The 16934-nt window shown below is 40.2% G+C and overlaps 1 protein-coding gene across 1 annotated transcript in view; it reads right to left on the minus strand.

Annotated features, from left to right (window-relative positions):
* Positions 1–2380: 2380 nt before the first annotated feature.
* LOC115585978 (carabin) overlaps positions 2381–16934 on the minus strand; it is a 61537-nt gene continuing 46983 nt past the window's right edge. Inside the window, exon 15 of the mRNA XM_030424682.1 lies at positions 2381–2949. Coding sequence (XP_030280542.1) covers positions 2883–2949 — 67 coding nt within the window. The 3' untranslated portion in view covers positions 2381–2882. The remainder of the gene's footprint in view (positions 2950–16934) is intronic.

Here is a 16934-nt window from a genome sequence, read left to right on the forward strand (position 1 = left end):
TCACATCCCTCAGCTCCCAGGACGTCACAAACAGCAATTTTCTGGATTCTTCATGTGAAACATCACAAGGGCAACACATTTCTCCTGACGACAAATCCTCCTGGAAAAAAGACATCACCAAGCAGAACTGAAAACACACTCCTGTTAATCATTATGCCTCAGCAAAATGCTCCGAACAGGCTGGTCTGCTGGATGTGTCTGGTTTGCTTCTGTGGTGTTAAAAGTTCTTAAAATAAAAACTATTGCTTTAAAAAAAAAAAAAGAAAAATTGCTTAAACAGAAGCAAAACAATTTCAGGGCAACTCTGATGTAAATGTTTGACTGCAGTGTGATCTGTGTTGTCTTACGGTCACCTAAAATAGATTCAGTTTCCTGTAAAAGCAGCGACAAAGACGCGCACACTTTCCCAGACAGTGTAACAAGTTCAAATCTCCGCGCAGGTTAATGTTTCTCATACACACGGAGCTGATTTCATATCTGACGCACTGAAACTGTGCAGGCTAAGTGAACAGAGGTATGCGACCCCTCCGTCCACCCCCACATCTCTGGCCAGGTTGTGCAGTTTGTCTTTGATCCCGACCTACCGGGTCAAACCATTACAAGGTCAGAGGGTCCACTCTGTGCATTCCACAGCTCTTAATAGGTCACTACACTGAAAAAGAGAGAAAAGGAAAGAACAAAAATAGTTAATTACAGGAAGAAGAAGAGAGACCAGAATGCTCCCATAATCGGTTTCTTCTTCAGTGTTGGTTCCTTTATCTTCCAACAACGCTTCGTATCATATCCGAGCCAAGTATCGGTGCTCTTTGTTTCAGCCCGCAGCCTTCATCCATCCACTGCAAATCCAGTTAACTGTGTTTTCGCTCTTGGCATGACAGATTAATGCCGGCACTAAATCAAGCTCTCCTGTCGTGACACTGCTGTTGGGATCTACAGTAATGAACAGGGAGACACTGCGACTGTGAAGAAATAAAAAAAAGTGTAAATAAGCAACAGAGGGAACAGTATGATTGCATAGTGTAAACACCAGCTATGACAGTACAGTGTTTTATCTAAATGAGCATCATTAAGATGATGAAAACAAACACACAAGCATGTATACCCTCGTACCTTAATGACAGCAGTGTAACTGTGGTAAAATGAGGCAACTGTTAGTCATTTCCATACCTGCAGTTTCTTGATTTTGTTTCAGTTCAGAGACTGATCGCTAAAATGGTACGCATGACAATTGCTTTCCGGTAAACTTGATGAGATAGCTGTAGCAATGCCTGATGGCAAGCAAACTGCTTCAGACAGATTTGGAGTGGGGGGGCAAGCAGAGACCATCTCCTCTCAGAGATTCCAGCCATCTTGGTTTGCCCTGTATCCAAGTGTGATAGCTGTGTTCACATATGCTGACAGCTTTGCTACAAAAATACGGGTTCAATTGAGCAGGTTGTGAATAAAGACTCAAATGCGGCGCAGTTGTACTCAAAGTCGGTCGAAAGAGATCTCAAAGAGATCGGGGCAGTTCAGGTCAAATTAACAACGACAGTAAGAAAGCTCTGATGGTCAGGTTTAAGGGCACAGGGACTCTGCTGGTTGCCTCATCATTAACCAAGCAATAATCCTGCACAAGCTTATTCTTCTTTCAATTTTTTCCCCTGAGGACTTGAAGGACTCGTAGTGTCAGTTTTCCAGTCGGCTTCCAAAACCAAAGTCACATCATGCCATAGCTTCAGGCGTGGGTTGGAACTTCTGTGTATCAAATCCATGCCAGAAAGTGTTGGCTTAATATGACATCATAAACTCTTAGGAGTGTTCAGGAAAACAAAATGGAAAACATCTAATTCATTTTTAAAAGTCAGAGTAGGAATGTTTTGATTTTTAAAAAACAATGACTGTTTACTGTGTCTGCCCAACTATCCACTCTGACCCTGACCACCTACTTTTAACTGATGACCTTCAGTATTTGCATGTTTCCAAGAGGTTGCCCGTCAGGAAAATGTGGTCATTTTAGGCATCTGAACAAAAGGTAACTGCTTTCATCTCAGAGCGTAACCGTGCAAAGATGCAAGTCAACTGACATTTGAATGTCAATGCCATAAAACATTTGCACAAATGTAATAAACACAACGTGAACACACTGTGAGAAAACTACCCAGCTGTGACTGATTTGATGTAAGAAGCTCCGACCTCGTCTCAAGATAATTGTATGAGGTGAGCGTGGTTTTGGAAGCACAATGAAAAACTGACTCATTATACACAAACAAAAACAAACACGCACACGCACACACACATGCGTGCACACACACACAGGGATGTCACCACACTCCCACTTTTACCACAGAGTCACTGCGGTTCAGACAGACATTCTCCCTGAATAAATAACAAGTCACCATAAAATTATATCAATATTTTATTAGTTCCAACTATGAAAGACAATAAAAAACAGAGCCATGATTAAGCATTTATGGCTCAAATACAAAAAATAAACAGCACCAGCACAGTGCAAACTAGTATCAAACAGATCTGCATGACTGTCTGCACACAAGTCATACATGGAATTCAAAACATACAAATGAAAAATCATCTCTGTTCATTAGGGCTTAATGCTCAGGTAGAAATCTAGTTTTACAGTTCTAAGTAACATGAGCAGCATCTTCAGACTGTCTGCAGTTTGGAGTCATACAGTATGGCCCCTGTGCAGACCCTGTGGAGTCCCTACAAGACATTTGCAGTGATTTTGAGTCTTTGTGTGGGTTAGTTACTCATCAGGGTCCCAGACCAAACAACATCACCTGATTTACTTAACCGACTATTGTGGTTTCATCCTTAATGTAAACATTTGCTGCTTTTCATCACTTCACTTGTTCCATCATGTTCCTCTCCCTCCTTCAGTGTCAGATCAGCTTGGACTCTCTGGTGTTCCTGAATGGGACGCTGGTCTGATGTCTGGAAGACAACTCCCTGAGAGAAAGACAGGGAGGAGGGACAATAGATAAGGAGAAAACATACTTAAAATGTGTTTAAATATAGATTGAATCTATTTAAACTAAGTTATCCTGATTCTGGTTTAACCGATCCTGGTTCAGATCCTAGGGATATTATTAGAATTTTGACAGAAGACAGAACGAAAAGAACCCAATATTAATTCAATCAGACGATGGGGAGGTACTTAAGTGTTTTCTTTGGGTTAGAAGGTATAAATCAGAAAGCATTATAGCAGTTTATAATGAATCCAGTTTAATATATATTGAGGTCCTTTCAATAAGAAACTGGTCCTTCTTACTGAAGGCTCTAGGCCACAGATTAGGGTTGGGTATCACCAGGTACCTCGCGATACGATACTATCACGATATTTTGCCCACGATAACGATAATATCACGATACAGCGATTCTGCGATAATCAATATATTGCAAAAAATTTAATCCACGATACATCACGATATCTGTGTCACTGAAGAAATTCAGAATTTATTGACTGCACTGAATCCATTTCACAGGAATGACAAAACATTGTCAATCAATTTCACATGAATGACAGACAAGTAAACAAAGAGTATATTGCACAGTGTCTCTTCTTAACACACACACTGACTACAACTATCATTAAATATCTATACGTGTGGGTTTCAGAGCTACTTAAACCATTTTTTAAATTATATTTGGTTGTATACCTATGTTTTAATAAAGATAAAGCTGTCCTCCAAAGAGGGGTGGTGGTGGTGGGCCCAAAAAACAAACAAACAAAAAAACAAACAAACAATTTTTATTGTTTATTGTTTATTTTTTAAAATGTTTTAATATCGATATTTGGCACCAGTGTATCGATAACGTACCTCAAGACGAAATATCGCAATATATCGTAGTATCGATATTTTAGCACACCCCTACCACAGATGCCCATACTTTTTACCTTAGTGGGCCAAAAATGAAACTTCATGGTGGGCAACGGGCCAAAGCAAACGTCTGTATTTTCATCGTTCATTTACAGCTCAATGAAAATGAGCTGTAAAGTGAACTAGGCCAAAACAGTTTAAGTCATACCATTTTTGTAATTTCCCCTCTCTGTTCATACCATTTCAAACCACTGTGGATTTCCCTGGGTTCACTGGGTTATTGGTTATGGTTTCCTGTATCCGCTTTGCTTGTAACTATAACACAGTTCCCTTTGAAGCTGAACTAACATTCACATTCTTAGGGGCTCCAACAGACATTTTACTAATCAGCCAAAACCAACCTACGAAGTCAAATGTCCCAATAAACCACAAACATTTCTGAACACACCCTGATGTTATCTAACCAGTTCCATCATGAGGAAAACAGAGATGCAAAATCACATGCAAACATTCTGAAAGTGGACACGCATACACAGTGTTTGGGTCAAAGCAGATGAAAGCTCTGAGATAATTCATAAGCCACCTGTTTCCTTTGCCTCTGATTACCTCCTTACCTCATTCTTGATTATCAACTCCATGCTCTCTTTCTGAAGCAAGTCTGTAGGTGTGTGTTTATGTGAACCCCTGAATCCAGTCATTTCATCATGGAGCAAAAATTGTCTATATCATTACAAATGACATGACGGCGTTCTTTGGACTCACAGTGACCTGACCTTTATTGTCAAAGCAACTTTACTCTGCTCCATCAACCACTAACAGCCCAGTGTTCTTCGACTCTGCATGACATAAACATCACTTCAATTCCTTGGATTAAAATGTCTGACTAAGACTGGTGTGAGGGTGTGTGAGGCGGCACATGTGCCTGAAAGAGAAAGAGAGAGAGAAGATTGAGAGGGAGTGTGTGAGTGTGTGTTTGATTGAGTCAGTGTCGTTTGGCCTCATTTGGATTGTGTTTCTGAGTCAGTGTGAGTGTGCAGCGATTACCCTGAGCGGGTTAGCTACGGTGGCTTTAGCTGCATGTGGTTGGAGACAGACCCAACTTGATGGTAAACAGCCTTTCACTGTGGTTAGCCTTCAGTCTGGACTTCCTACAATGCAAGTCTCTGGAGGTTATTCAATGAAAGAATTGACACTATGGTAATGGTGCTCTTTGACACCGGCCCCACGCTATACAAGCGTATGGCCAAGTCAGTCACTGCCAGTAAGCGGCGTACAAGCCTATGAAGCAATCATCGAGGTGGGCCCCACACTATTCAGTCCACAGCCTTTAAATGACCCCGAATAATCACATTAACACCCAAACAAAGTGTATGAAAAAACCAAGGTGCACTTTTATAATGGCTATTTTCTTAGTAACCGGAATGGCACCAATATGACAACATATGGCTCAAACTGAACACCAACGCGGACCAGTTGGAGAATAATTCAGCCCCTACCACCCACACAGAAGGCACTAAACAGGAGCCAGTAAAAGACATCTTTGTCACCAGTCAAAGGAAATGCTCACACACTATCACTAGATCAAGACCGGCAAGGTTCATGATTTGCTGTGTGTGTGGTAGACATGAAACACAACATAAATTAAGAATTATTTGCTTCATAACAAAATATAGCGTATATTTTTGCCTCTACCTGTTGTTTAGTTTGGAATCCAAAGTATTACCACAAATCCTATGTCACTTTTTGATGTGCAGAGAGAAAAATACTGATAATGGAAATTCATCCAATCAGCTTATCCCAAGTGCTTTTTTTTAAATTGCCATTTGCTATAAAATCTTACATCCCGCCATCCCTACTGTGTGCACATATACACAAGTGTGCACATACTGGTGTGATGCAGGTGAAGCTTCCTCCAGACGCGGAGGAAACCTAGACTTGTGAAAGCAATAACTATCCCTCCTTGAAACATCTACATTCAATCTCCATTCAGTCGCTTCATGCTTCCTGCTACCACATCCATCACACTCACGTTACCCCCAGTAATGCATGACAAGGGCACTTAACTGAAAAACAATACTGGTTGTAATCTGACAGAGCTGCATGCATGAGAAGACTGACACCACTCTCATGTCTGCATGTCAAGTATGAATCTTAGCTCACCATAGTGAATGGAAGCAGGGGAAAAGAGAAAATGTAAAAGTGACAATTTGTGAATTTAGAGGCAGTTAGGTGCTGTTACTATTTCTTAATGAACAACAACTACCTCCATCCTCTCCAATTACTTGACAACAAGACCCTATTCTCACCAAGAAGTAGGAACAACAAATAACTCCCTGTGAAACCAAACTGTTGTCATGCTAAGAGTACAGCTCTGGGGATGGTCTGTTGGTCAATCCTCCATCACTTTGGTCCAGAGTGAAATAAATGTACAAATACTGACACATGAAATACACTTTGGTACAGATGTGAAAGGTGGCCAAAGGAAGAACCCTGGTGACTTTGGGGAATTTCTGTTTTTTCCTGTAGCAGGTGAAGGTTTTCATTTATTCTATGAAATATCTCATCAACTTTAAAGAGACATTTATGGTTCCAAGAGGATGAATCCTAACAAACTGTCTTTTTCTCTTGGCATATCATCACGTTGACATGTGGTTCTGAGGAGGCATTGTTCATACGTTGGGCACAAGAGGTCCAGGGTTCAGAACCCAGCAGGCACCCAAATTGATGCAAAGTGACCCAGAGTCAGTGACAATAAAGGTAACCACACATGAAAAAAGTTTTAATAAACTGAATTGTACACTTGAAGGTCAGGTGTGTAGTATTTAGTAGCATCTAGAGATGAGGCTGTAGACTGCAACCAACTAACCATGAGCTATGGTGGGTAAAACACACAAAAGACCCTCTCTAGAGCCAGTGTTTGATTTGTCTGTTTTGGGCTTCTGTAGAAACATGGCATCATGGTGACTTGGTGGAAGAGGACTTCACATGAAAAAATGCAACTGTTCTTAGTTTCATGTGATTATACTCTAATGAAAACAGTAATACTATTTACAATATTATTCATAATCATGGATCATCATATAAAACTCCATAAATCCTACACTCTGTCCTACACTCTAAGCTTTAAGTGTTGATCAGGAACTCAGTGATGAATGCAGCGTGTGGATAAAGTGTAGTGAGTGATGAATGCAAAGAAAATGTGTGTTTGCTGATGTGCTTCCCTGCTCTACCCAGTGACCCCGTAGTCACGAAGTCAAACCAAACATGTAAGAAGCAAGATGAACAAAAAAGTTCTGCTTCAGCTCAGTGTTGTAGGGCTTACTATTTTGACTGAACATCTGCATAATCTGTTGCAGCTGATAAAAGAGAGACACTTTGTGTGTGAGTGACATTCTTGAAAAGCATTCATGCAAATTTCGTTGGAGATACTGTCCACTGATTCTGGGCCGTGACACCTGATAACAATAATAAACCAGAAATATGGTTCAGCTTTATATTTACTAAGGTCAGAGTCATGATGCATATCTCCTATGTATCTGTTAAAAACATTCCCCAAAATCTGATGAATATTCTTAAGACTACAATGAAGGTGATATCATTCAGTCCGTCAGGGCATGATGAACTCAAATGAGCACAATGAGCTCGCTTGACAAGTTGAAGCCTGACAGACTGAGTCATACGACCCCAACATTTGTCACTGATGTAGAGCTCATTATAGTTTGCTCCCCTGTCATACAAAATTGCTGAGTTAATAAGGTTTCCAGTCATTAGAGGCCATAATGCAACTGCTAAAACATTTAGACTGGGTGTCAAGTTGGGACCACGCCACAGTGGGGTGGGAATAATTTAGACGAAGGTGGCTGAGTTACATAGTCAGATGAACTCTCTCTCTTGCACACGCACACACACACACGCACACACACACACACACACACACACACGCACACACACACACACACACACACACACACTAGAGTGAGCGCCCAGTACAGTAATGGGAAAGTGTTAGCCAGGTAACATCAGTCAGTTGAACTGAGCTCAGGTTTCTTCTGTTTCTTAGAGGCTGTGCGAGTGCGTGCACACATACAGTCAGTGCATATAAAAGCACAGCATATACATTACATACATGCATTCCCACCTATGGATATACATAAAGCAGGTGTGGGCGGTACACACACACCTATACAAAGAGAGTGATTATGACTTCTCCATACCAGCAGACACACAGCATGCATAATTTAAATTCAATTACACTGTAAGGAGAAGAAGGGGACTGTGGAGAGACACACAGCAGCAGCCATAATGTGCTGCACCAGTAAAACCATTTCCTTTGTGGTGACTCAGCGAGTGACACCAACTGGGCTCAGTTACTCAGCTCTTTGGACCCTAAGTAAGTTCTCAGCACAGAGCTGCATGTGTGACACCTGACACTAGTGGCCAATTCCTCTAGGAACAATGTTTGACTGCAGTTTGCTGCTATCTACTATAAGCCTGTACATGTCACACTGCTAAGACTGAAATGAACAACTAGTTCCATCATTGTTTTATTGGCAGATTCTGTTTTTGAGTTGTGGAGTGCTTGTTTAGTGTACAGGATACTGGAAGTCTGAGGATAATAAAATATGCCAATAACAAGTTAACAAAGACCAAAGTGCATCTACAAAGTGTGTCCTATCTTAACAACAGTCCAAAATAATAAAATATTTGGTTTACAATAATGTAAAACTGAGTTTACAGCCACAGCAGCAGCTCTGGGAGGCTGTATTTTGGCACAGAAGTGCTCTGAATAAATACTAGCGTCAACATGTTAACTTGCTGATGTATCACACACAATATTAACTGTGTTCCCAATTGTATCTTAGTTTAGCATGTTTGCAAGCTATCATTAGCAAAGTAGGACTAACAGAAAGTACAGCTGAAGAAAAGGAAACTTTTTGTTTTTTTCTACAAGATGATGGTGCAAGAAAAAAAGAGCATAAGCAAAGGTACTACAATTAAACTATACAAACCATCCAACAACTGTCGAGACATTTCACTCAAAACCAAAGTGAACGTAATGGTTGTACTAGAGGAAAGATCGGTGAAACCATACAAATTTTTGTTCCAATCCATTTAATAAATGTTGAGATATTTCAGTCCAGAACAAAATCATGTAGTTTTGCTTAAATAATGACAAGAACAATTAGTCAGCTATCAAAATTGTTTGCAACTAATTTTGTATCAATACACTGATTAATTATTTCAGATAATAATTAATCATACGGTAACTTATGTAATGGAATTTTTTACTTTTGAAATTACTTTTTGCCCAGTCATACTCTATGTATGTGAATGTACAATGCATTGAATTAACAATGAATTGTTCCATTCAACTTAAAGATAAAATAGGAAACCAAATTTACCTCAGCCACTGTCAAACAAGTGTCTTGCCAAATGAGTGAAGAGGAAGACCCAAGGTGAGGGCTGAACTCAAACATCCTCTGTGAAATGGGGGAGGCAGTTTGAATTAAACCAAGAAAGTGTGGGAGAAGGGACTTTGTGGGGGTTTAACATATATCTGTCTCTTCTTTGATGGTACTACAAGTTAGAAAGAGAACACATTGAGGGATCTTTTGATGTTGTATTAGAGCTTTCATACATAGCCTGGCTTTTCTTTATTTAACATGGATATGTTCATTTGACAACTCAGTGATGAGATCTGCCTTTCACAAACCAGCACAATAGACTATTCATTCACCACTAACCTTTACAGCCCCATCTCCCTCATCCTGTCCCCAGCAGGTGTTCACTTTAAGATACAGCCGATATCAGATACAATCTTAGATGTGGGCTATAGGAAGTGCTGGGAAGTTACTAAAGACTCTAAGCTTGACAGATAATTTAAAGCAGAAATGTAGATCAGGGTGGGCACAGTGAGTTTATATCTGCAGCTGCTTCTACTTCTTGATTCCACAGGGCACGTCTCAGTAACCACATGCACCGTTTGATTGGTCCTCCAGGTGGTTTCATGTTCCACCAGAAGCAGAGCGTCATGCCTGCCTGATATTGTTGACTTGCTTGCATCCTTCTTTCTTGATGTCTTTGCCTTTACCTTGGTAATGGTAGGATGTAGTTACATGGTTTCGTTGTTTGACTGTTATCATTGTGTTTATTGTTAATATATCAGACTTTGTTGCACTAGCCGTTTTCAGACAGGGCACCAAGCCGCCAATTTGCCCGTCCTTTTGGCGGCTTGGTCCGCGGCCGCTGAGATCCAGGTGATGCTAGCGTCTCCTCGGTCTCTGTAGCTGTTTGGTTGTGTTAGCTTGTTGTTGTGTCGGCAAGCTAACAGTTGCTACTTTCAAATTTAAAGCCCCCCGCTAAGAACCCAGTTCTAAACTCCAGTGGGGTGCAACGTAAAGCTCTTATTTTGAAGTCAAATTCATTGTCATTGTTCACAGCCCAACTTTGAGCTTCGCGTCACGTCACATGTTTACGCCTACCTCAGAGGCGGCTTTTGGAAAAGGAGGAATATTACGCCTCCGTTTTAGAAAGACAGGCCGGCACATTGCCGTCCTTACCTTGGAGCAAATGTGCCGCCTTTTCTATCTTAAAAGGGCTACTGTTGAGCTCAGCTCTGGGGTGTCCCGAAAATTGATCGAATGCACTATGTTGTACTCTGTCTGGCTCAATCTGCTCTTGATGCGTCCACTGGCCACTTCAGTCAAAATCTTGCTGACTCACTGCATATTCTCCACAGGGCGGAGTGAAGAGCCTCTGGGAAGCTGCATAAACGTGCTGTGGTGCAGCCGGCGGAACCATGAGCACCGTCTAGAACGGCTGCAATCAGTGCCGACCAAAAGCAGACTTTGAAAACAGACAAGAACGGCAGTTCCAGTTACAATAAGGGGAATAAACCTAATGTTGTGCGGTCCAACCTGTGCATAACCCTGCAGGCAGTTGCTAACATAGCATTGACAAAGCTAAATGGTGTTCTGTGCTGGCACAGAACGAGGTACCCAGATCCTTTCCTTGCCATACTTGGGGATTTTGACCTGAAAAAGTCCCTGCTAAACTTCTAACAACAGATTATGTGTCCCACCAGAGGTGTAGGACTGTCGACCATTGTGATTGTTCATTCAAGGAGAGCCACAAGGCAAATGTTCTACCACCATTTAGAAAGTTAAATCAAGCCATTGTCATCTTCATACCAGAACATAAACAAAAACTGCAGTGACCTAAGAGGTTAGGTTATCAGAAGCTACGCTGCAGGCTGCCATCCGTGATTTGATCCAATCCAGCTTTGAAAACATCAGTGAGTCTGTGAAGTACTGAGAAGCCTCATACCAACGCTTGTTAACAATATCACCCACAAGGTGACTGTATGTGACAGTACATCACTCGTGCTGCTTAGGACAGTCATGCTGCAGCTTGCAGCTCAAGATTTGCTAGATAGATATATAAAAGGAGTACAAGGCATCCTACAGGCTGAGACGTAGGATAGAAGTTACTGAGCGGACTCTATTCCAACTATTATAATCCTAACACACTGACTTTATAGCGAGCTCTCTGGAGTATACAATGCCTGCATTCCTTGCATACATCAAGAAATATGAGTATGTGACAAATAAATCCTTGAAGAATGTTTATCTGCACACAAAACATCCTCAGTCCCTTTGCACCAGAGGACTTAGAATCTGCTTTGTCCTTTTATTCTGTCACTATTCACTGCTATCCTTTTGACCTTGGAGGCGTTTTCTCTGACACTCATTAACTTTGACCTTTTCCATTCACTAGCATTTAAACCGACCCTTTCATTAAGATTGTTGATAAGCAACAATTTATGACAAATGTCTTGGGGAAATCTCAGCATCTATACTTTTTCCATTTTTTTTATTAGGAATGACAGTTCCCTTTGTTACAGTAGAAGAAAAACTGTAAGTGTACCTCACAAAGCAATTCATTTTGAACCTATTCCATTTATCACTTCTTTTTTCTGCAGGCAAGGGGGGAACCATTTCCATTCAGCTCTTAGAAAAACAGTGAGGTGTGGTCCATTCATGGTTCACTCACTCTTACATTTATACCTGTTCGCTTTTGTTCACCTTTCTAGATAAACAGCAAGGCGTGGGCCAGAGCTGACATTCACTTACACTGTTCCTCTGCCTTGGGGCTGACCCCTCTCTCTCTGTAAAACATAACCCTTGGAACTCTAGAAGTTACACTATAATTATGTAATAAGCAAAATAAAGTTTAAAGTGGTTGTGTTTGAATTAAATAGAATGACTGTAATAAGTAGACAAGACTTGACTAGAATGAAGAGTAATAAGAGACTTAAGATATCCCAGTAGAGTATATAAGGCATATAATGATGACATATTAGAAGAGCTACAGTATAATAACATGTTATATTGGTTTTGGACTGATAAATCAAAAAAAGAAGACTGAAAAAAGGACACTGGAACTACAAACTGTAGCTGATCTACGCACGTAAACTAAAGGGTGAATTATTCAAACCAGAGCTTAAACTGTTCATTCACCTCTGCTGTTGTATTTTTCTTTCAGACCTTTCAGGATTAGTGTTGACACTTCCTCAAAGAAGTACAATGTGTGTGTTTCTGTGAGGCTGAGTCTTTATCAAACAAACACCGTGGTGTGGGATATCAGTGTGAGTTAAGCTTCTTTTAACTCATGTGACCTGAACAATGTTGTCATTCACATGGTTAAAGCATGCTGCAACAACAGGCAGCTTGAACACGCACACACACACACACACACACACACACACACACACACACACACACACACACACACACACGCACACACACACACACACACACACACACACACACACACACACACACACAAGACAACAGCTGGGCATCGCTGGGAAATCTGGAATGATGTCATAAATGATTAAGATTAGAGTGGTGTAGTGTGTCAAGACAGCAGTGCTCTCTCAAAGAACATACACGTATATTTGCTGAAATCTGACACACACAAAAAAGAACACTTAATAAAGTCAAAATAGAGCAGAGAGGAGGTGGACTGTCATTACCAATTAAACCAGTGGCCCTTCACAGCAGCTGAGCATGACATGATTACTGCTTACTTGTTTTTTTGCCATGGGAAAAACAAGCAAGTTGAGACCAGACGTAAACAAGTTTTTGGAAGGTACATCAGTTGTACCCGTCACATTACACAACAGGTTTTAAGAACAGGGTGATCCAAATATCAGTGTTTTGGTCCAATTAAATCGCTCGTGAGGTGGATACAATTATAGCCCGTGTACATCGAAGCACACATGAAATACAGTATAAATATATGTTATAAAGTAGATGCTCCTGTTGCTAGGCAAAAACATTTTTTACATTCAGAGCAGATCAACGTCACACATCTTCTAATGAGGCCTCCATAATTTAAAAGGAAGTGCAGCTGAGGGCTGCTCATTATTCAAGTGTTGAATAATGGGTACACGACTCCCAAGTCTATTCTCTGTTTCTACTGTTTCAATATTCACAGAAAGAAAAGGGGGAAAAAACTGACAGGCTACTGTTCAGAACACAAGGCAATGTTTTAATTCAGCCGTTACATTATGTTCTCTGAATAAAGAGCTACTCCTGACACATTATTCCATCATTATCATTAGAGATTAAAGGCAAGCTTAAAGGATATATACAGGAAACAATAAATGCTAAATGTTTGTTGTTACTGCAGAGGAACAGAAAGTTTGCCTGTTGGCTAACCAAACAGGTAGCACTGATTCCTCAGAATTAGATCCCTATGCACTTAGCTATAAAAGCTCCAGGAGGGCCATTTCTGTGTTTACAGTGGAAGCGGTGTTTGGAGCCAACGTTTGAAATGATTTGATTTATGTCAATTTAAAGTGGGTTTGGAAGCTTCAGGAGGCTTTTAATGCAATACGCTGTTTTGCCGGAGTTCCGTTTCCTGAATCCTTCCTACAGAGGAGATGATTGCAATGTTAGACCTTAATGACCCATAGTCAGAACAATAAAGTAGCGCCTACGTTGAAAAACACTGGAATTTTCCTTTTACTGTTACACATAATGATAGTGTATACATCCAAACAGGTGCCACCATCTAAAATTTGGGGTTGTTTAATATGTAGTCAGTGGTACTCTAGTAACAATGAAATGGAGTGTATGGTAATTAGGCTTTGCCCATAGATTATATATCATGATTCTAGGCACAAACTATAGGTGAAAAGAAAGTAGAGCTTTTATTAACTGCTTTTAGTGACAAAGCGATTAAATCCAAAACATTTAAGGACAGGATTTCATTAATACTTCATGGTCTTTTTTCTGTCACTTTTGGTTACTCTGTACTGCCTTTGAGACGTGAATCTTCACATGAATATGCACCCTAGGAAACAGTCTATTCTAAAGGTAAGTGAGAGAAATTAGTTATCTAAGTCTGACTCAAGTGGTTACTAAAGGTGTGAATCCTCACTGGCCTTACGATTCGATTAAGATTCAGTTGTCAATCGTTTGAATGCAAAAAGATTCTCAATATATCTCAGTGTATAGCCTTTTATTCAGAGCCAATAATCAGACTGCGGAAGTCTACAAAATAAAAACTGCATCTTTTCAATACATAAACATTACTACACATACATTACTGATCTCTGCCTCCCTCCAACATAAGTTCTACATTTCACAGTAACGTTGGCCTAATGCCCACCCACAATTCAAAACATGGGAGCAACACCGTAATGCAACTTTATTCTACAGCTGAGGCTGGGCAATCAGTAATCAATATAAGCTGCAGACTCTCGATTATGCTCTGTATCGCTGCAGAATCTTATGTATTTCTCTCCACATCTCTCATCTATCTCTATCTTTTTGCATTCTATCTATCTATCTATCTATCTATCTATCTATCTATCTATCTATCTATCTATCTATCTCTATCTCTTTGCATTCTATCTATCTCTATCTTTTAGCATTCTATCTATCTCTATCTTTTTGCATTCTATCTATCTCTATCTTTTTGCATTCTATCTATCTCTATCTTTTTGCATTCTATCTATCTATCTATCTATCTATCTATCTATCTATCTATCTATCTATCTATCTATCTTTTTTGTTAAATTACTGTAGACTAAACAGAAACTGAGGCCATGTTTGATTTGTTTGCGGTAGTCAGGGGAATTAAGGTGTTGCCAGTCTAAGCACCAAAACACTGCAGTAAGGCCTTCAATGTCCCTTTGTTTCTTTAAATAGGATGAGCTGTGTGTGTGTGTGTGTGTGTGTGTTTGATCATTCATGCGTAGTATCCCCACTACCTGGTTATATAACACCGCTACACCTGCATCTTAGCAATTCCCTTAACAATGGCAGAGGTGGTGTGTGTGTATGTGTGTTTGTGTGTGTAAATGTCCACATCCATGCTTTAAGTTTGCCTGATTGATTTTGAATTTTTCATGCATATTTAGTTTGCATGTTTCATTACATGAGGCATGCACAACTCAAAGGCACATCAGCACACACACCAACAACCAGGGTACCAAAACACATGACCATATATTGAATGTCGCTAATGTTGATTTGGACGGGTGTTATGGATGTGTTAACTGTGCACAAGTCGTAAAGAAAATAAAAATAAATGTGGACACAAACATTTCCCTGGGGAGAGGAGATGAGAGGTGAGTACAGCAGGAGAGAGTGGCTCCCACACTGCTGAACATACAGTGAACAACACCAGAGGATCAAATGACAAGCTTCAGCCAACACACACGCTGAAGCAGACATAAGCATGTTTTGTCTATGTCAACCTCTCACACATGGATCCCAAACTGTTACACAATAAGCATACTTCTCGCCTGTTGTCCCAAGTCCCACACACACACACAGTCAGCCCATACACTTCTGGCAGGCTGCGTGGGTCACATATGTGCTCCTGCTCATGGGAAGGACGATGGCTCTAATTATTTCAGTGACTTTATCCTGCACACCTGCACACAGTGATCAACTTCTAACAGTGTCCTCACAGGCAAACGGCTATTTAACCTTGCCCAGGTGGACAGATACACACACGTATGCAAGGATAAAAGACATGACACAACAGTACACAGGTGTTGATGTGTGAGCCTGCACTTTTTAGTCAGATAATTTCCAAAAATCTCAAAAACAAGCTATCATACCTCATGGGTATAATCATGTAACAAGATTCTTCTTTTTTAAATACATAACATATCTTGACAGGTGAGCCTTGTCGTGGTTTGATTCAATTAAGCAACCTTACACACCCTGTTTCTGTGATATGATGCCAAAGAGAGATGATGTGTGTTCCTTTTTGCAAGTGTGTGTCGTATACCAGGGAAAATGTTCAATTGTAATTACTGACAACTCACAGTTCAGACAAGCTGCAGAACATATACACAAAACAAAATACATCTACATGGAAAATTCCATGCAATAAAGAGAATTTTTATGTAATGACAGAGTAATTGTGTGTTCAAGTGTAAAGACTGTTCATGTGTCACTATGACTGTTAGAATACAGGTTGAGCTAGTTACCTGGCACTGTGTCACTCATAATTAGAGCTGTGACTTGCATATATAAAATATGTTTTGCTGCATGCCAACGTGTCTACCACAGTGCTGTTATCATGTGTGTATGATTATATAGCAGAGATGAGAGGACAGAGGAAGAGTGACACAAAGGCATCAATTTTATGAGAAGACGGAGGTTTCCGAAATCAGTTCAGTACTGGTGTGAATGGCAGTCAGCTAAAGCTCCCATCAGGTAATTACAAAGCTGTGGTTTTGAACTTGAACTCTTGCATGCCAGTTTTTATTATGTTATGTTCACATTATTAGCGACAAAGTTACAAAACAGCCAAGACTGGTGAGCTCCACTGTCGACTTTAAAAGCCAGCTCCACTTTGTTTTGTAGCGCGTCACACCCAGCATGCAGCAACAAGTGCTGAGTGTCAGTTTACGACTTCATATCACAATTGTTTGTCACTGGTAGTTTGAACACACCATTAGTCTCTTTAGTCTCTATTTGTATAATTAAGGTATAAAACAAAGTCCAATTGTATCTATTAATAATAATAATGGTCAACAAAAATATTCTGATTAAATTTTTTTAAAATTATTATAAATGGTAA

This window comes from Sparus aurata, chromosome 8 (genome assembly GCF_900880675.1).
Source record: "Sparus aurata chromosome 8, fSpaAur1.1, whole genome shotgun sequence".
In the NCBI taxonomy this organism is placed as follows: domain Eukaryota; kingdom Metazoa; phylum Chordata; class Actinopteri; order Spariformes; family Sparidae; genus Sparus; species Sparus aurata.